Genomic DNA, 21,562 nt, shown 5'->3' with positions numbered 1-21,562 from the left:
AACATGTGGACAAAACTTGACACGAGAACTCTTAGAGCTCAGAGTAACATAAAAAAGATTAGGTAGGTAACTGTATGATTAGCTGTTAGGAAAAAGGGAAGTGGCAAACGCAGAGAGAGGCAACTGAGAAGTCCCAGAGATATGTACGTACCTTGTAAGGTTCTGACTCTAAATTCAGAGATGGCATGTGCCCAATGACTGTGCTAGGCAGAGTTTGTGCATTGTTAACAACAGGACCTTAGAACAATATGTACCAAATGTTATCTAATTGGCTATGAACATGTTATAGTTAATCATTTGGGGAATTGCATATCTAATTTTTGGGGAGATAAAATTCAGCTTGAGTCTTAGCCCAAACATGTCTATACGTTACACCATGATCATGAAACAACGGGTAGCATATCCTAGGTAAGACATGAGTAGTGGACTTTGCCTTAGAGAGAACAGCCCAGGGTGGAGGGCATCTCTCTGAGCACTGAGCTGAAGTTACGCAATCGCAGAAAATGGCACAGTGAGTATAATGTTCTCACAGCAAACTGCCTTTACGAGAATTTTAATAAAATCTCTGGGGAAATTGGTAGCGTTTAAAAAAGCAATCTCTTGCTGGAACGAATGCATTTTAATGATTTCCTATTTTTCAAGTTTGAACAGAAAGGTAACAGGAAGTATCTGACATTTCTTATTGTGGCAATAAATGAGGACCAACTGAATGAGAAAAGCAAAGGCTATTTATTCACAGCATGCCATAGCAAGGGAGTCGGCCACCATCACTTGTTGTGGAAGAGAAGCAGGAAAGCTTAAAGGTAAAAAAAAAAAAAAAAAAAAAAGGAAAGGTTCCGGGGTACCCTGAGTGTAGGCTGCTGGAAGGTAACTAGAAGTGGGCATCCGATGTGATTGGTTAGGAGGGCATTTCTGGTTTTCTTGGGTTGGTTCTAAGTTGGAGGCAGGGATAAACATTAAGGCGGCTGTCAGTTATTAATCAAGTCCTGGCCACTTGGGGCCAATTGTTACAGAAGTTATTCTTTAGATTCCTGGATTGTCACTAGAGATTGTTATCTGGCCACTCTGGCTTCCTGCAAGTCTGATTTACAGCAGGCTGGCTTCCTGGGTTATTTATTACAGAAAAGGGAGTGGTTTCCTAGGCAGTTTGCTGCAGGTTGTGGGTCAAGGTTCTAGTTTTACGTGTGGTCTGGATGCTGTCTGTACATTCAGTCGCTCATTATCCTTACTGAAGAAAATCGGCAAGATGAGGCACCCAGCACGGGGCAAGAGAAGAGTCTTGGAGAATGGGATTTGGCTCTTTCTAGAAAGTGGCTGAGAAAGGGTGTCCACTACTGGGATAAAGGAGAAAAGACAGTCCAGGTTACCAGGGGAAACATTCAGCGTGAGGGCTTCAGGGAGCAAATGAGATGCATATTCCTCATATCATAGGCCAGACTGGCAGGCACTGGGCCAACATTTTTAGAGGAAATTAAAAGGGGACACAGGGACCGTCTCCCTTTCCTGTTCCGTCTACAGGGAACAGTGCACTGAGCTATGTCCTAGACAAGCAAAACCCCCCAAGTCCCTAATATCAAGAGACTAAGAGTGTGACAGGAAAATATCGAGGGGCTAGGATTCTGATGGGGAGTCTTTCTGTGCATATATACAATAAATCACTTACCTAACAGATAAACAGATATCTATAATATGTATGTACATACGTATATGTAAGACATTGACCTGTGTGGATGCGTACTAAGACACAGATCATGACCAACAGGATTCAAAATTTTGGCACAGCAAATAGAGTGCCATCCTACAGATACAGTTCACAATTTTTCTGAAATATTAAACACTGCACTGTGAGTTCCCAAAGAGAGTCACAGATAAAGACCATTTTCAGACATTTTTTTTCACTGACAAATACTGAAAACATGCTGATTCCACCTGGAGAAGGAAAACAACCTTTCGGTTTGAAATAATTGAGAGAATGTAAAATATTTTATCCTTTCGCTGTGTTGCCAAAATCGTCATCATACGCCAGTCTAGAAGCTCAGCAGAGTGCTGACTCTTGTTAAGGGCTCCTGTGCAAACACACACAGGCACACCCAGCATGGAGGGTTTTCACTGGACTGTGTTTTGTTTTGTTTCATTTTTTTTTTAACGTTTATTTATTATTGAGAGACAGAGAGAGACAGAGCGTGAGCAGGGGAGAGGGAGACACAGAATCCGAAGCAGGCTCCAGGCTCTGAGCTGTCAGCACAGAGCCCGACGTGGGGCCCGAACTCATGGACCGCGAGATCATGACCCGAGCCAAAGTTGGACACTTAACCGACGGAGCCACCCAGGCACCCCATGTTTTCATTTTTGAGCCTCATTAAAACCTTGCAGAAGAGAAACTGATGTAATTATTTTGAATTTAGAGATTAAGAAACCGAGGCTCAGAGAGTGAAATGACCCTCCCGAGGGGTCAGAGCTGAGAAGAAAACTAACGTTTTCAACTGCGGAGCCCCCTTTAGAAGGTTCCCTTTGAGTCATACCCCCTTCTAACTCTCCAAGTTCTCTGGACCCTACTGACCTTGGGTTGTCATTTTTCTGTGTGTGTGAAACCATCACCGGAATCCCCAAAGTTTAAAGTTTGATTTAGAAAAATAGGATTAAACTATTATGTTAATCTTAAGGAACTGCTTTGAGCACTTCTTTATAGGACGATACCTACTTTCATAGAAAATTGCTTATCTTCTTAATTTACAGCTTAATGCCACTGTAAATCTGACACTCTTTCTTCTCTCTTAATCCATTTCATTTCAAAAGCAGTTCAGTGGAAACATTCAGATATTTAATTGCACAGACAGAAATGTTGAATAGACAGAAATGCTGAACCACTAACATATTACTGTCTAAGTCTTATTTTTGTCAGGTTGACGTGATTCTTACACAATGGGTTTCTTAATTAAAAGCCACAGTCTGAAGGAAAACGACACGGAGAGTAGCGTTGTAATCAATCATTCTTATGCACTGTGTCATGCCATCAGAAAAATATCACTGGGCACTCCTCCAACTAATATAACTACAATATGAGGAAGGGGAAACTTGTCTGTGATGCTATTTGCTTCAGAGCAGGTGCTCTGAATAACTCAGAAAAAGGATGCAAAACTTTTCCTTTGGCCCGTGATGAATGCAAAGAGGTGTCAGGAAACACAAATACAAAAGGTGTATTTTAAACTGTAGTTTTCAGTTGCTGTTCGCTGCTGTTGAGTTTTCAATGTTAGGACAGTGATTTCTATATTAGGAATGGAGTAATGCACATCAAAAAGCTAATCTCAAAAGGGAAGAGGAAAACTCTGACGGTATGGTGGCTTTTCTCTGGCCAGAAGAGATATTTTTTTCTATTTATAACCTAGCAAAGACTTTAATCCATTTGTTTCAATTGCTATGTGAAATACCCCTAAAGCATTTATAGCTTTGATATTTGCGATATGAGCAGCAACCTACATGCTTTTAATGAAAATACACCTAAAAGAGAAAACTCCATTGGGATATTTTTTCTCTAATTTTTTTTTTCAATCCGTTGCCATAGCCTCTTACCACCCCCAGTGCACCGAGTTGCCAAATTGCAAACTACAGAAGGAGGGGAAACAATGAACATTCAACAAAAGGAAAAAACACAGATAATGCATTGTCCCATGCCTTCAAGAAAACTGTAGAGTGAGAATAATTTAAATGGAAATATGCTATCCATGATAGTTAATTGTCATATAAGGGCCAAAAGGATCCTAAAAAGATTTTGGCCAAAAATGGGGTGTGTGAGTGGCTCAGTCGGTTAATTAAGCCTCTGCCTTCGGCTCAGGTCATGATCTCAGTTTGTGAGTTCGAGCCCCGCGTCGGGCACTGTGCTGACAGCCCAAAGCCTGGAGCCTGCTTCAGATCCTGTCTCCATCTCTCTCTCCCCCTCCCCTGCCCACGCTCTGTCTCTCTCTCTCTCTGAAAAATAAACGTTAAAAAAACACTTTTTTTTAATGTCAGCTACCTGATCTAGAAAGTTTCCACTTTAAGATGTTAATACCCAATCATGGATTGGGCATCTTTGCATGTTATGTAATTTGTACGTTATGAAACTAGACATTTTAGATAATGTGGCAACTCTAGAAATCCAAAATATATATAACTTGAAAGTGGAAGGAATATTGATGTGCAAGTGTTTGTCAACTAAATGGTCACTCGCCTGGATTTCCTTACACAGCAGGCTCTCTCTTGTCACAGTCATTATTGGCAGATGGTCACCTTGAAATTACTTTCTTATTTGAAAGTCATAACCAGACACAATATTAACATTTTTACAAGGAAAGACAGTTAGCAAGTAATGCACTGAGTTTCAAACACAAGATGTCACACACTCTAAGATTCTGTGCTGCTGGGGACCCTGCGATCGATGCACAGGTCCTGCTTTTCTTCTTAAATAAAGAAGAACTTAAAGCAGGCAGGGCTGAAATCAAGAAGTCTAGGTAAACTGGATTTTGAAATACAGGATTGACAAAAAGGAGGACTTGAAACTAAGAGCAGACGCCAGTAACTCTGAGGGCAGAGTGGGCTACAGCGAAGGTATGGACTTTGGGGACAAAGATTTTCCTTCAAATCCCAGCCCTGCCAGCATTAAATATGAAACCATGGACAAACCTCATTTCTCTACTCCCTCCTTTACTCATACATAAGTGGGCACAGACACACCTATCTTGGAGAGTTCTGTAAAGATTAGAAGTACTATATACAAAAGCGCTCAGTGCATTGACTGCAAACACATACACTACAGCTGTTACATTATTATTTTGATAATACGCAATATTACAAAATTGCCTTTCCAAGCATTTTGGAAACTAAGAAGTATTTTCTATGAAAACAAGGTAACTAATTAAAATCACAAGTAATAACTAATACTTACTGAGCACTTCCTAGTGACTTGTTAAATCTGAGCAGTCAGGGAACAAATCCCATTTCCACAGACACTGCGGATAATGAAATCAAAAGACACAGAGTGTTGCGCCATGTTACACAGCTAGCAAGGACTGGACCAAAATACCAGAAATAGGCAATGTGGCCACGGAGTCCTATGCTCTAAACTGCTTCACTCTGTGGTCTCACTGATGATTGTTAAGGTAGGTGTTTTTCATCAACCCCCCAGAAACCGATTTTTATTAAAAAAAAAAATTTTTTTTTTACTTTTTTTTTTTTTAACGTTTTATTTATTTTTGAGAGAGGGAGAGACAGAGCATGAACAGGGGAGGGTCAGAGAGAGGGAGACACAGAATCTGAAACAGGCTCTAGGCTCCGAGCTGTCAGCACAGAGCCCGATGCGGGGCTCGAACTCACGGACCGCGAGATCATGACCTGAGCCGAAGTCGGCCGCTTAACCGACTGAGCCACCCAGGCGCCCCTTAAAAAATTTTTTTTAATGTTTATTTATTTTTGACAGAGAGAGAGAGAGACAGAGCATGAGTGGGGGAGGGGCAGAGAGAGAGGGAGACACAGAATCCGAAGAAGGCTCCAGGCTCTGAGCTGTCAGCACAGAGCCCGACGCGGGGCACAAACTCACAAACCGTGAGATCATGACCTGAGCCCAAGTCAGACCCTTAACTGACTGAAACCCCCAGGCGCCCCAGAAACCTATTTATTTTTAACATACTTGAACTACAATATAATATCACGGTTTCCTTTGTTAAAAAACAGATTTATTGAGCTATAACTCACATACCAAAATTCATTTGACTTTTATAATACAGTGGTTTTTAATATATTCACAGAGTTGTGCAACCATCCACTTTATTTTAGAACCTTTTCATCATGCCAAAAGTAAGTGCTTACCCATTAGCTGTCACTCCCTCATCCCATCTCCTCAGTCCCTAGCAATCACCAATCTACTTTCTGTCTCCATGCATTTGCCTAATCTGGACAGTTCACATAAATAGAATCACGCAAAATAAGTGGTCTTTTGTGCCTGTTTTCTTCCACTCGGCGTAGTTTTTCAGGGTTCATCCATGTTGTATCACGCATCAATACGTCATTTTTTTTACTGCCATTGTGTAGTTATAACACATTTTGTTTCCTCATTCAATCACCATTTAGATTGCTTCTACTTTTTTGCTGTTATGAATAATGCTATTGCGAACATTCATGCACAGATTTTTGGACAAACGTCCAAAAATACCTAGGAGTGGAAGTGCTGGGCCATTATTACCCTGTTTAGCTTTTTTGAGGAACCGCCGTACTGTTTTCCGAAGTGGCTGCATTACTTGACATTCCCAGCAGCCTTGTTTGAGGGCTCCAATTTTTCCTTGTACTTGCTAACACTTGTTAATGTTCACCTTTTTTGTTACAGCCATCCTAGTGGGTGCTAAGAGGTGTCCTGTGGTTTTGATTTGCATTTCCCTAATGATGAATAACATTCAGCATCTTTTTTTGTGCTGCTTGGCCATTCATAGATCCTCTTTGAAGAAATGTCTATTCCAATCTTTTCCCATTTTAAAACCGAGTTGTCTCTATATTTTAGAGTTGAGAGAGTTCTTAATATATTCTAGATACAAGTCCTTGGCCAGATAATGACTTGCAAATATCACCTCTCATTCTGTGGATTTTATTTTCACTTTATTGCCTGTGTTCTTTGAAACACAAAAGTGTAGGTTTTAATGAAATCTGATTTCTCTATTTTGACTTCTGTCATTGTGCTTTTGGTGTCATATCTAAAAAAAAAAAAACAACACTGCCTAACTCAATGTTATGAAATTAATTTCTATGTTTTCTTCTGCAAGTTTTATAGTTTTCCTTCTTACATTTAGGTCTATTTCCATTTTTGGTGCAGAGTATGAGGTAGCTTCATTTTTTTGCAGATTGATATTCAGTTGTCCAACCTGTCCTTTTGTGAAAAGACAATTCTTTCCCTGTTGCACTGTCTTGGCACCCTTATCAAAAAAGCAACTGGTCACAAACGTAAGACTCTCAGTTCTATTTTATTGATCTATGTGTGCACCCTATGGCAGTTTTAAAAATCAGATGTAAGAAGAGTGACAAGGGAAAAAAATGTACTCTTTTATGTTTACCCATGGGGTTATCTTTTGGAATGCTCTTTTTTCTTCATGTGGATTTAAGTCATCATCTAGTGTTTTCATTTCAACTTGAACATTTGCCTTTTGTTGGGGAGCTGGTCCACCAGCACGAAACTCTCCCAGTTTTTATTTCTCTAGGAATGTCTTCATTTCTCCTTTATGTTTGAGATTATTTTGCTAGCTATGGAATTCTTTTTATTTTTCTTTCTGCATTTAAATGTCACCCCACTGCCTTCTGGACTCCGTGGTATCTAATGACCACTTAGCTAGTAATCATATTGAGGATCCCTTTTCCACAAGGAGTTCTCTTTCCCTCTGCACTTTCGAGAGACTCGCTGTGTTTTGGCTTCTGACAGCCCGAGAAGCGTCTAAGCATATTTTTTGAGTTTATCGTACCTGAAGCTCACTGAGCTTCTTGGATGTGTCACGTAAGCTCTTTCATCTAACTTGCTAGGCTTTTGGCCACTATTTCTTCCAATAATCTTTCTACCACCTCTCTTTCTTCTCTCTTTCTGAGGACCCCATTACACATACATCGTTACACTTGACGGTGCACAAGAGACTGTGTTCTTCATTCTCTTTTCTTTCTGTTCCTTAGTATGAATAATCTTAATCAACCCAACTTCAAGGTTGATGATTATTTCTCCTATTAGCTCAAATCTGCTGCTAAGCCTCTCTGGTCATTTTACACTCAAGGTGTTAGTACTCTAACGCTCCAGATTTCCCATTTGGTTCCTTTCTATATTTCTATGTCTTTATTAATATCCTTTATTAAATGAACTATCACTGTCATAATTTCCTTTAATTCTTTAGATATGGTTTCTTTCAGTTATTTGGGCACATTTATAACATTGATTTAAAGTCTTTGTCTAGTTAAGTTCAGCATCTAGGCCCCTCACGAACGGTTTCTATGGACTGTATTTTCCTGTAACATATATACTCTTCTGTTTCTTTGTGTGTTACGTAACTTTTGTTGAAACTAGACATTTTAGATAATGTGGCAACTCTAGAAATCAGATCTGCCCTCCTCCAACATTTGTTGTTGCTGATTTCCGTTGCTGTTGCTACTTGTTTGTTCGGTGGCTTTCTCGGATTAATTCTGTTAAGTCTGTCACTCTATTGTCATGCATGACCACTAAAGCCTCTTCTGGGTTAGTTTGATGGTCAGCAAATGCATGGCCACAGATTTCACTGATTGAATTGAACTAGTAACTCTCCCCTCTTTGTGGTGAGAGGCTCTGTGTGCGTTCTGGAGCATGCCTGCAATACCCAGGCAGTTTACAACTCTGCTTTATTCTTCACTTCTTGCCTCCGCGGAGCCTCAGTCAGCCAAAGGCAAAGGACTGTGATCCCCTTGATATTTCCCGGGCATGTACCCTAGAGTGTACACACACTGGAATATACATCCCCGGCAATACGTCAGAGCTTTTCAAAGCCCCTCATGGGCATCTTGTTCATCAGATTTTCCTTGTGAAGCATTTTTCTTTGCCTCAGTTGGTACAACTGCTTTGGGCAGCTGTGGTATTTAAAAAATGGCCACTGATTGTTTTGACTAACATCCTGGGACAAAGCTGTACTTAAGAGCGAGATCAAATAATAACACTGTCCTGAGCAGCACAAGATACGTCAAATAATGGTAGTGCTCTGGATACGAAACTTTGCAAAATGCCCCAAACCTCATCTGGTGACGGTAATGCCCACAAGGCTGTGGTCTTCACAGCTAGAGTTGTAAGACTGCCAGTTTTCAAGGCTATCTGGAGGTGGGGAGGAATGGATGAGAATAAGTCAAGTTACTATCCCACAAATCCTTCTGTTCTTACTGAGGTTGAGCAGATTTTCTTGAATAAATGTTCCTCAAATGGCTGCAACTCTTTGGTTAATGTACAGAGCTCTGCAGAAGTTGATTTCGATGTTTTTTCTCAGCGCTTTCATCACAGAGTTACAAAGATATTCCCTCGGTCATTCCAAAATCCTGTCCCATCCCCCAACAGTTTATACGAGTAATTAAATACTTGAAATTTCAACAGGAACTCTGAACACTCTAAATATCCTTACCTATCATACAGTGAAAGTTTCTAGAAAAGAATACCCTTGTCCCTTGTCCCTGAAATAGGGAGAGAAGATCTTTATCTTCTCCAGGCAGCCCTCTGAGTGCAGTGGCAGTATGAGACAATTTCCCCTACATTCAGGAAAGGCCAAAAAGGATGCTGTGCCAATTGCTCATACGTACGAAATAGAAGTGGTAGGATTTTTGTACCCCTGGGACTTCCGACACAACTATGAAACAACTTGAGAAAAGAAACTTTATTATAGAAACTTATACAACAAATCCCATTTGTGAGTACCTACCCTGTATCAGATACTGTGCTAACCACGCATGAATATGACGGACACAGACCTGCCATCTTAGGGCATATAGATCTCAGGGGGCTACAGGGAATTAAAGAGGCTGTTAGAATCCTGCATCAGTACTTAAAAAGGAGGTATAAGGTGCTTTTGGACACATGCAAGGAAGGACCTCTAACTTATCCTCCTAAAAGAAATGACCACTTCTCTAACATCTGAAGGATAAACAAAAATTGGCTGTAAAGGGGATAGAAAAGAAGGAGAAAACGAAGGGAGATAGGGGCGAGAGACTATCACATGGGATGGTCTGGGGGGAGGAGGAATTTTGGCTGAATTGAAAATAGTAAAGGGCAGTACTAAGAAATATGGACAGAGCAGTAAACCTGGGATTTTGGGAAAAGCTGAGTCCCTGACCAAAACCATATAGTTGGAAAGGAGTATTAACCATGGGATTACATGGTGAATTAACTTTCACATTGAATGTTAATGTCTCTAGGCAGCTGGAGATAGAATAAAATGAGTGAAAAACTCATTTGGGGAGCGCAGCTTTGGTTGTAACAAGAAACTTTCACGGCAGTTGAACCAAAGCGAGGAAGGTTTTTTTTAAGAAAATGAATGACAAGAAAGAGGAGAAAGCACAGAATAGTGTTTGAACCTGAGTGCATGTCCACAGTCAGCAAGGGCACTGAACACTGGAGGTCACTGGTCCAAACATCTGATGTGTCTCCTCCTCCTTCCTGACAGAACCCTGATTTAGTTCAGATGAGGGAAACAAAGGCAGAAGGAAATGGTAGGTAAAATTAAATTTCTTTATAACCTGAAGCCCATTGACAAATATTTGAGGTAAATACAGAGTGAAACATTCCTCCAGGGACTCCCTACTCTCTTAAGGTTAATGCTTCCCTAGAGGGAGAAAGGACTTCAGCTCAGCAATAGCAAGGCCCCCAGTATCTTGTGAGTCCGCTTTAGCATATGAAAGTCCTTTTGGAAACCTTCCTTTTTCCTTACCCTCTCCCAGCTCCCAGGTATATAATCAGTCACTCCTCACACCCCTGGCGCAGCTCTTCCTACCCACAACTCCTATCGCCCTGCTTTAATAAAACCACCTTTTTGAGTCAAAGGTGACTCGAATTCATTCTTGGCCATCAGCTCCGGACCTCCACCACCACTCCAAAATCATTTGGGTGTTCACTTCCTCTCAGATAATCCATTCAACGTAAGAGAAATCTGACCTCTCCCTGGCTTCAGGAGTTGATCTATTGGTTTAAAGATAATCTCACAGCCCCTTGCCAGTAATTCATCCAGAATGGAAATGTGACTTAACTAGCTCAATCAGACTGAAGGAAAATATTTTTGTTCCCTGGTTGATGGAGAGGTACACTCTTTCTCCAGCTGGAAGCTTGCTGTCCCAGCCTGCTGCCAGCTTCCTGGTCCCTCAGACTCCTTTGTAACTGTGAATGCCCATGTGACATGGTTATGACCACCAGGACAAGGTCTGCTAGGAGGTTTCTAGAATGCCATTTGGTGGCGTGGTGGTTCAACAACATTATGCAGCTCTCAAACACTTTCTAACCTTTTGTTTCAGGTGCTGCTGGCAGCCATCTTGACATAAGCCAGTACAAGGACGAAGCTAGCTGGGGAGGAAGCGAAGACGCAAGAAAACCTTCTGCCTGGGTGCACAACCTCTAAAGTCTGCCCTACTGCTAGGCTTCCTTCACCGGAGTCCATCAAATTCCTTGTTACATAAGCCAGGTTCCAGTTGCGTTTCTGTTACTTGAACTTGAAAGCATCCACAAAGCTATAGTTGGGAAATAAACTCACAACGAGACCAGGAGATGAAAGGTTAGATGGTAGAAAGAGAATCCGAAGAGCTCAGTGTGATACAATCTGCGACAGGATGAACTTTTACAATGGAAGGAACCGCTGACAGTGGTAAATGTGGTGGATTTATCCAGGAAGATGTTTGTCCTTTCCTATTTCTGCTTTGGATACAGAACCTCTTTATTTTTTTTATTTTTATTTTTTTTTTTACATTTATTTATCTCTGAGACAGAGAGAGACAGAGCAAGAACAGGGGAGGGGCAGAGAGAGAGGGAGACAAAGAATCGGAAGCAGGCTCCAGGCTCGGAGCCATCAGCCCAGAGCCCGACGCGGGGCTCGAACTCACGGACCGCGAGATCATGACCTGAGCTGAAGTCGGACGTTTAACCGACTGCGCCACCCAGGCGCCCCTATAGAACTTCTTTAAATCCAACTGTACTCACTGTCACCATACCACGGTTTTCTGGCTTATTAAATATTTAAAATCTAACTGATGGTGGCCTCTTTACAATTGGATTATGATGATTATAGTGTGCTTTTACAAAGAAATTCAGAATAAATATAGTCGAGTAATGCTTATTTAATGTAAGTAAACTGAAACCACCCTGAGCCTTTTTCTCCCCAAGTAGAAAAAAATTCATCAGTGAAGACTTAGAAATCTTGCCTATCTTGTTCAAGATGTTCTTTAACAAACAACAACAACAGCAACATGGAAAAATGTAAAACCTAAAAGTAGGGAGAACGGTATAAATTTCCATATATCTATGACTCAGAGTCCAAAGTGATCAATATTTTGTTATTCTTGCTTTTCCTCTCACCTCTCCCGGGAGTAGCTACACTGGCTGGTGGTCAGAACAGCCCTCTAGTTCTCACCTACTTGCTTTCCCCCATCTGCATGGGAGGGGCAGCTGTCTGTCAGACTAGCATCACTGCCTGCAGTCTAGGCCAGCACAATGGTCCAACTTAATGTGCTTTCCAAAAGTGGACATATTCTGAGTATAAATGAAGAGAAGGAGGAAAAGTAGCTGGGGGTAAGGGAAGGAACACATAGGTTCTGGAATGGAGGGAATGGAGGGAAAGCCAATATTGTATTAACGCCTCAAAAGAGGCTCAGGGCAAGAGATGATATTGTCTCTTAGCTCAATTATACCAGATGCCTGAAAAGGTGAAGCCATATATTTCTAGGGCCACTCATACTTTTGGAACCTGATGAGATCTAATGGAGGCCTGCCAACTTGAGCGGCCTTGCCCTGGGAGATATTTTCAAATGATATGATGATGAACTAGACTAATTATTAGTGACTGAATGGAACTCTAGTAATGTGCCAGTGTCTATTAACTGTTATGATCCTTTGTTATACAGGATGCATAAAAACAAAACAAAACAAAACAAAACAAAACAAAACAAAACAGGGGGTGACCTGTGGTATAATAGGATATATATTTGATCTTTGTCTCAGATTCCTGGCACTGAGCTCCTTAAAACCCTTAGGATTTCCTGAATTACAGGAGTGTCTTGTCATTTAAAGGAAGCCTTTTTGAGCAAAACTGAGTTTATGTTAATGAGGTGACTTAGAATGGGGCCCCTTGATAACCTCAGGATGGTCACCAAAAAGACCAAATGATTGAAGGGTTAGAACTTGTAGCCTCACCCACCAGCCCCCAGGACAGGGTAACAGGTATTGTCAATTAAGCTCTATAAAAACTTGAACAAGATTTGCTGAGCTTCTGTGTTGATGAAAGTGTCCACACACCAAGAGGCAGCAACATCCCAGTTCCATGGGGACACAAGTTCCTGCACTCAGAACCTTCTGGACCTCATCCTAGGTACCTCTTTATCTGGCTGTTCATCTGTATCCTTTATAACATCCCCTTCACAATAAATGGATAAACCCAAGCAACCATTTCTGAGTTCTGTGAGCCACTCTGGCAAAGCAATCCAACCCAAGGAGGGAGTCGTAGGAAACTCCAATTCATGGCCAATCAAAGCACAGGTGGCAGCCTGAACTTGCAGCTGGTGTCTGAATTGGGGGCAGTCTTGTGAGACTGAGCCCTTAACCTGTGGAACTTGATGCTCTCTCCAGGCAGACAGTGTCAGAACTGAGTTACATTTGTAGGACACTCAGTCAGTGTCCCCTGAGAACTGGAGAATTTCTTGACGGTGTTGGAAAACACGTATCGGAGATGTACAATCAGCTGACTGAGCAGCAGAATGTTATGTCTGAACGACGTCTATATGGCAGTTAGATTCTCAAGCTGGATGGAAGCCCATCTAACCTATAAGGTAGATGACATCTTCTACATTTGGAGTAGAAAACAACATTATTAAAACTATGAATTAATTTACCTCCCACTTTATTAATACAGGTAAGAAGAAGAAAGAGCTTACCAAAGCAACAGTAAACTTCTGACCAGCCTCTGCCAAAATCACAGACATTCTTACCGTTTGGATTTAATCTACCAAAACAAAAGCTTCCAATTTCTTTCTCTTTCTCTCTCTCTCTCTCTCTCTCCCTTCCTCCCTCTCTCTCTCTCTCTCTCTCTCTCTCTCTCTTTTGGCATTAAATTGTTAGAATCACTTAGTGATTCTCTATCCTACAAATCTGCCACAACATTTTCTAAAAATATTGCCTTTTTTTTTTAATAGACTCAGAAGTAGTTGTTCTCCAAATACAGCCCAGGGATGCCTAGGGTATTCCTTCCCCTAAAGGGGGTCTGTAAGATCAAAACCATTTCCTTAACAATACAAGGATGTTATTTGCCCTTTTCATACCCAAATCTTTCACAGTGTACAATGGAATTTTCCAGATGCTACCTGACATATGATAATAATACCACTCTAAATGACATATATGTGACGTAGATGTGAGAATCCTGTTTTGTATTAAGCCAGACATCAGAGATGTATACAAATATAAAACAATTCCACTCTTCGTACTGCATATTTTTGTTTAGAAGACAAAGTTACTTTTTAAGTTATTTATATTAGCATGTAATGAAATGTTTTATTATCTTTAAAGAATTCATAAATAGTACATTTCTTTTTAGTGTTAATCTTGAATAGTTAGACTGACAGACACAACCCCCCATATACAGGCTCCTTGGGGTGCTCCGTAAGTTTTAAGAGTGTCAAGGGTTCCTAAAGTCAAAATGTTTGAGAACTGTTCTTCTAGAAAAATTCCTTTCTTTCCCGTCTAAACTGACCCTTTTTGGGTAACAGGAGAAAAGATTCTTTTCCAATCTTTTTTTTTCTTTCAAGTTTATTTTTATTTATTTTGAGACAGTGAGATAGAGAGAGAGCAGAGGAGGGGCAGAGAGAGAGGGAGACAGAATCCCAAGCAGGCTCCATACGGTCAGCATACAGCCTGATGAGGGCCTCGAACCTACAAACTGTGAGATCATGACCTGAGCCGAGAGCACGAGTCAGACGCTTAACCACCTGAGCCACCCAGGCGCCCGTCTTTCACCAGTCTTTTTGCAAATGTCACTGGATATAAAATCAATCTCCTCTCTGACATTCCTCTACATGGTAGGCATTCTCTGATTCTGAGTAGGAAACAGACAACGATTCGTGGGCACTCACGTCAAGCACTCACCTTCACCAATTCTGTGTAGCCCGTTTCTTTTGGGGTCCACCATGGCTGGGCTTTCAGTCCATGTACGTTGTAGAGGGAGCGCTGCCACACAGATGCAAAATGTCCCCTCTTGTGCCCAAGCTCGTACCACTTATAGGCCTGAAAGGACAAAGAGACTGAACTACAAATGAAGCATTTTTATTAATTTAAAACTACAGTGTCATTTAAAAAAATTTTTTTTTATCGTTTTTTATTTATTTTTGAGACAGAGAGAGACAGAGCATGAACAGGGGAGGGTCAGAGAGAGGGAGACACAGAATCCGAAACAGGCTCCAGGCTCTGAGCTGTCAGCACACAGCCTGACGTGGGGCTCGAACTCACAGACCGCGAGATCGAGACCTGAGCTGAAGTCGGACGCTTAACCGACTGAGCCACCCAGGCGCCCCTGAAGTGTCATTTTTGTAACATGTAAATAAACAGCTGCTAGTCAGGGCCCAAATCTGTTAACACTGGCGAGAATACGATCATTTGAGTGGGTTTCTGCTCATGACCCATGACAAATGCATGTATGCATTTTAGTTTCACTCTGAGGCTGTATGCTCTTGCAACGCAGGGTTCATGCTGCGATAACTGTGGTCTTCCTTGGAGTGTCCAGCACAGAGTCTAGGACATATTTGTCAAGCAGATAAATAACATAAGAAACCACAGCAGATTGTATCTTTTGGCTTTCATTTCTCAAGTTCTAAGTTTCCCTTAAAAGGAAAGGGCTAGGGCTAGGATTTTAATAATTTCTTCAAAGACGTTTGCATTTACTGAATCGGATTGCTAAAAAGAAATGTTACGTCTTTTCCCATGCACTTTCTTTCCAAGTCCCCATTCCAGAAGCTGGCCCCGAGGTGGCGGAGCACAAACCCTCCATGAAATTAAGCAGACAGAAAGGAAGTATCATTCTCAGCTGGCCATAAATATGGAGGTAGCCCACAGTGGACTTTTTTAAGGGGGAAGTTTTGTTCCTTTTTTGGGTTTTCTGCCGCCATGAGGAATAACATTTGTGGCTTTCATCTAGTTGTAACATGAGGCAACTTGCCTCCAAGAAGACTAGCCTTTTCAGGGACAGCTGGCTGCAGGGTATGCTGCTCCATATGTCTCCTTTGAGTGACACCCTCACCATATGCTCCCCAGGGGCCCTCCCCATGGGACTGTTGCACCGCGCAGTCTCCACTGTCTTCGGGGTGGAAGGCCCCCCAAGGGCTGTACTTACTAGTACTGCCTTCATGACTGCAAGTCTGCACTAACGGTTGCTTTGGAAGAGGGCATTCGAATACAAATTCTGATCACTTAAACAGAGGCATTTAATGTCAGGTGGATGAAGAAGCTATGCAAAGAGAGTATCTTCATAAAACTCCAGATAGACTTAATTAAAAAAATATTTTTAAGCTTTATTGTTTTTAATTCATTTTGGAGAGCAAGAGAGAGAGAGAGAGTGCATGGGAGGGGTAGAGAAAGGGGGAGAGAGTCCCAAGCAGGCTCCACGCTGTCAGTGTGGAGCCCAACGTGGGGCTTGAACTGAGATCATGACCTAAGACGAGATCAAGAGTCGGACGCTCAACCGACTGAGCCATCCAGGCGCTCCAACTCCAGATATACTTTAATGTAAAGACTAGTACCTTTTAAAGGTCTTAAAATCCTTAGGTCAAAATTTCCTTCACTAGAAAAATCAACTGTGATAACAGTACCACGTCATATGTTCAGTAACACTTTTCAGGTTATTGCTCACTTTTACATGTGTAATTGCATCTGATCTCTTTAATAATCTCAAATATCTCCATTTTACAAATGTTGAAGCTAGTATTGAAAAAGGCTAAATATGTTGGGGCACCCGGGTGGCTCAGGTGGTGATCCCAGGGTTGTGGGACTGAGCCCTGTATCGGGCTCTGCACTGAGGGGGAGCCTGCTTAAGACTGTCTCTGTCTCTGTCTCTCTCTCTCTGCCCATCCCTCACTTGCACGCATGCTCTCTCTCTCTAAAATACAAAAAGGAATTAAAAGAAATTTTTAAGAAATCAGTAAGTATTTTGAACTATAAACCCAAGGCTCTAGCAACTTCATCCATCCATTCTCCTTCTATCTTCCTATCATTAAAAAAGAAAAAAAAAACCTATCAGAAGTGATATTCTTATTTATCTTTCTCCATAATGCCTCAAGTTAAGAATATATATACTCATCATTCTTATATGTCTTCCTTGAAATACATGTTAAGTTGTAGCCATAAAGTAGTTTTTTAAAAGCCCGAAACTTAAAGTGGCTAGTCATTGCGTGAATTTTGTTTTTGAATTTTGAATGGAATTTTGAATTTTGCGTTTTACTTTTGAAATCAATTTGACTATTTTAGTTATTTCTGTCCAATTTAAATTTAGGATCTCATTTCCTACACCGTTCAGTGTTAAAGTGAACAACAATATGAATTACCACAGTTGATTTTTTTTTTGAAATGCTTATTTTTGAATCAGGCAGTAATTCATTTTATGGGCCAGGCACAATGTCAGAAGGGAGAAAAAAAAAATCTTCTAGAGAAACCAAACCAGCAAAGCTCATAGCTCTAGTTCAGGAGTTAAAAGTCACAACGTAGTCCCAGACCTAACATTCACCCTGCCGGATGCCTGGGCAAGTCGCTTCACCCACAGTGTCAGGTTACCGCTATCGCCAAGGTCTCTTCTCACACTCAAAGCCAGTCCTACTGGACCCTTTTTGTGTACCCCTCTGCTACTTAACTTTTCAAGAAACAAAACTGTGACAGTGATGCGTCAGGAATTTTAAAAAATCATCTTCAATGAAGGTAAAATAATCTTCAATTATGTAGAGGGCCCAATGAATTCAGTCAGGCTGCTTTCTTACAATACAAATTGCTAGAAAATCAATGATCAAGTTAGAATCCTCTGAAAATTCTCTCTTTACTCTTTCCCTTTTATACCTCTAATCGAGGATATGAAAATAAACAGATCACCTGTGGATACCTTCTTACATGTGTTTTATATTAATGTCTCCTATACTTCAAATTCTTGCCAGGTATGGTTTACACACACACACACACACACACACACACACACACACACACACAACACCAAAACAGTATATCAAAAGATCCCCACTCTGAAAAGCCCAGGCCCTGTCTGGGGCACAGGCCTGTCAGGTGTGACCCCAGCTGGAGCCTGTGCCCCTGGAGCTCTGTGCACAGTGGGGCACATGAGCCACACTTGTGGTGAGGACGGCTGGCTGCGGCTGGACCGTGAAGGACTATCAATGCCATCACTTGGACATATGACTTTATTTATAATTTTACACCGTACGGTTTTTGAGCACACGATGTCCTGGAAGAAAGTAAGACAAAAGCAATAAACAACAGCCAGGCTTGTCCAGCCCTCTCCGAGGCTGACAACACTGACCGAGCAAGCGGGAAGGTGAGATGGGTGCCAGAGGCTGGGGAAGTGAACTTCCCCAAACGTGGCCCCGACTGCACAGGAGAGAAGTTGGCAGTATCATCAAATGAGAGATGGAGCCCAGGAAGAAAAACGGTTTAGAAGAAGACACATGAGCCGTCTCTGTGACCTTGCATGGTGACACCACACAGGCAGCAGACACAGGAATCCTGACTTTGAGTAGGAGACCAGCTACAATGTGGATTTGTGCAGTAATGGAAATACTGAGAACAGCTGCAGGTGAGCTGCTCTAAGACGATCATGGTTTAGGGGCGCCTGGGTGGCTCAGCTGGTTAAGTGTCCGACCCCTGATTTTGGCTCAGGTCATGATCTCATAGTTTGTGAGTTAGAAACAACCCTGTTAGAAAAACCTTCTTCAAAAACAATTTTATTGTCAGCCTCTGCAGCACAGAAGCTGTGAGTTTGCTCCTCTTTTGGTGCCTGAGCAGAGCCCCATGCATCGGAACATGAAGAATGGTTGCTTCCCCATCTGTAAACTCAGGGCATGACAGTCAATTCACAATACCTGATATCGAGAATATACTAATGCGGGTTTCCTATAGGCTTATTTTTGTTCTCCTGTAAGGATGAATCCCAGTGAATTTTTTAAATTCAAGAACTGTGGTGTTCTTTGCATCTTGATGGTAATTAAGCTGATAGAACAGTCCCATAGGTTCAAATCCCAAGCCCTTGACAAATGTTTAGTAGTGAATTCTTTGCCCTTGAAGTAAGGGCTGTTTTCATCTAAGATGAGAGAAAAAAAATCACAGACTTCTCTTATCTGTCTTTGCCCTGGACCCTAAGAAGTTCAAAGATAAATTAATTAGTGACAATTACATTTATAGCAATCAGACGTGAACATTTATCCAGTGTTAGATATTATAGCAAAATCTTTTTTATCCTTCTCATTCAAAAGAGGTACCAGGGATTTATATCTAAAACAAGGAACACAAAAACGAGAACTGATCAGCGAGTTATTTTCCTTTCTTCACGTCTAATGTCTCATTTTATTCCAGTTGACTGACTGGTAGGTTAGAGGAGAAAGGGACAGATGCATAGAAATGTATAAAGCAAACTGACAATCATCCAAATCTCTCTTACCGCAAATCAGTTCATGTCTCTAGCTGGCAATTACCCCATCACAAAACCCCCTGCTCTTATGAACCCTCAAGTGTCAAGATGCTTCCACGTTCTTATTAATTTTAGAAACCTGAAGCTCTGTTATCTTTTATTTTTATCCTTTAAGCCGACTGCATTTTACTACGTATATGGAATGCACTGGTTACAACGATTCAGTGTCTCGCTTCGCCCTTTTGCCCCTGACTGTAAGGAGAGCCCACTCTAGAGCCTTGTGATGATGTAAGATGGAAAAGGTAGGCTTCACTCTCCACCAACAGCCTGTAAATCATGGTGATTGTTGACAATTTGGTAACTTCAGTATATGATGTCATGATTAATAATCTAAAGTTATGTTTAAAGAAGCTGACACGGTACTCAGAAAAAAGCAGTAATCACAAAGAAAACACGTAATTTGGTTTAGCTACTACATTTTGTGTATCAGTACCTGTCATTACTCTAGCTATAGGTATTCATCTCAAACTTGGCATTAAATACCAGAAGGTAATTTACATAATTAACCACTGAGTTCAGTTGCTTAGGGATCAGTTGAATAAAGACTTCATTCTAAAAATAACTACTTTTTAAATACCCCAAATAAAATAAAAACAAATCTAGACATATTGTTAAAAGATATTTAAGCAATTTCAGATATCTCTTCGTTTCATAATTTTAAAAAATATTTTTTCAGGACAATGCTTATGCTTTATCCACACAGACACACACATGTGCACACACACACACACACACACACACATATACACGTACTAAATGAGAGGCTGGTCTCATGATTACTCAGCTAGTTTCTTAAAAGAGACTATAAGAGTCAAAAATCCCCAAAATTCTTTCTAGGCTTGCAGGAGTTGTTGGGTTGCTTTTTAAGAAAAGTTTAAATAGCTAAATAGTTTTGGCGTGCCTGGGTGGCTCAGTCAGTTAAGCATCCGACTCTTGACTTTGGCTCAGGTCACGATCTTGCAGTTTGTGAGTTCAAGCCCTGAGGCGAGCTCTGCACTGACAGTGTGGAGCCTGCTTTAGGTTCTGTCTCCTCTCTCCCTGCCCCGCCCACACTCATGCTCAGGCGCGCACGCGCGCGCTCTCTTTCTCTCTCTCTGTCTCTCTCTCTCAAAGATAAATAAACTTAAAAAAATAGCTAAATTGTTTCAATCACCACCTTCAAAAGTCGCTCTAAATATGTTTTCAGTTGTTAATTTCTCCTAGAATTACCCTCCCCGCCCCACCTAGTCTACCCTCTGTTAAGAGAACAAAAACTTCACAAACTCATTACCTCTTTGTCCCCAACCCTCTGCATGGCATCCCCCAGGTGGAAGTAAAACCTGCCATCGTCAGTGCCGGGGTCCCCAGATTCTATTCCTTCCTATAAAAAGGACAGTGTTAGCATTTAATGAAAAAATTAAATACCAGCTTTTAGTTCATTGATTTACTTAATCTTTATATACCATATAAAAACCTAAGGAGCAGAAAAATTCATCTCAATATTAAAGTTTGGCAATTAGGTTACTGGTCAACATTTACAGTGCAAACCCAAAAAGAGGTCATAAAGCTTAATTTAACAATACATTTGCCATAAATTAACAATCTCCTAGCCCATAAAATTAATATATGAATCATCTCTGTGGAAACTATCATATTTCAATATCCCAAAGAATTTCTTGACTGGGTATCTATCCCATTTATTTTGCTCTCCAAATCTGACCATATGTCATCTGGAGGCTTCTTATTCCTAAACCAAAATGTTTAGTTGCTCATAAAATGTTTGAAGTGATAGAGACCTAAATGCAAATAGTGTTTCATTCTACTCAAAACAAATGCGTCCTCACCTTTTAATGAAATCTTTTACAAAACTTACAGTTAGGATTAAAGCCAGCTAGAATCTTCGAAAATGTAGCTGTTATTAAACAAATCCTGTGCTAAAACATTTAGCTGATTTCTGCCCTGTCTCCCGCATAAGGACTGAATTGAGATGTGTATACACAACAATAACAATAACAAAAAAAAGAGAGTGAGAGAAAAAACATTAAAATAGAGTAAATTTAGAAAAGCAAAAGAAGGACAGAAGTAAAAAAATATTTAAATATCAAGAAATTTTTTCTAAAAATCTGCATTTTCAGGTCTCTTCATGAGAAACCCAT

At 40.9% G+C, this 21,562-nt stretch overlaps 1 protein-coding gene across 8 annotated transcripts in view; it reads right to left on the bottom strand.

Moving 5' to 3' along the window:
• ASPH (aspartate beta-hydroxylase) overlaps window positions 1-21,562 on the bottom strand; it is a 222,546-nt gene that overhangs the window by 28,948 nt on the left and 172,036 nt on the right. For all 8 annotated transcript variants that reach the window (XM_053208017.1, XM_053208012.1, XM_053208011.1 and 5 more), the window contains 2 exons: window positions 20,698-20,787; window positions 14,843-14,980 (listed from right to left, as the gene is read on the bottom strand). In XM_053208017.1, the coding sequence (XP_053063992.1) occupies window positions 14,843-14,980; window positions 20,698-20,787 (228 nt within the window). The remainder of the gene's footprint in view (window positions 1-14,842; window positions 14,981-20,697; window positions 20,788-21,562) is intronic.

The sequence above is a fragment of the Acinonyx jubatus genome, chromosome F2 (genome assembly GCF_027475565.1).
Source record: "Acinonyx jubatus isolate Ajub_Pintada_27869175 chromosome F2, VMU_Ajub_asm_v1.0, whole genome shotgun sequence".
Classification (NCBI taxonomy): domain Eukaryota; kingdom Metazoa; phylum Chordata; class Mammalia; order Carnivora; family Felidae; genus Acinonyx; species Acinonyx jubatus.
The sequence above is the reverse complement of the archived record's forward strand: the minus strand, read 5'-3'. Positions and strand labels throughout refer to the sequence as shown.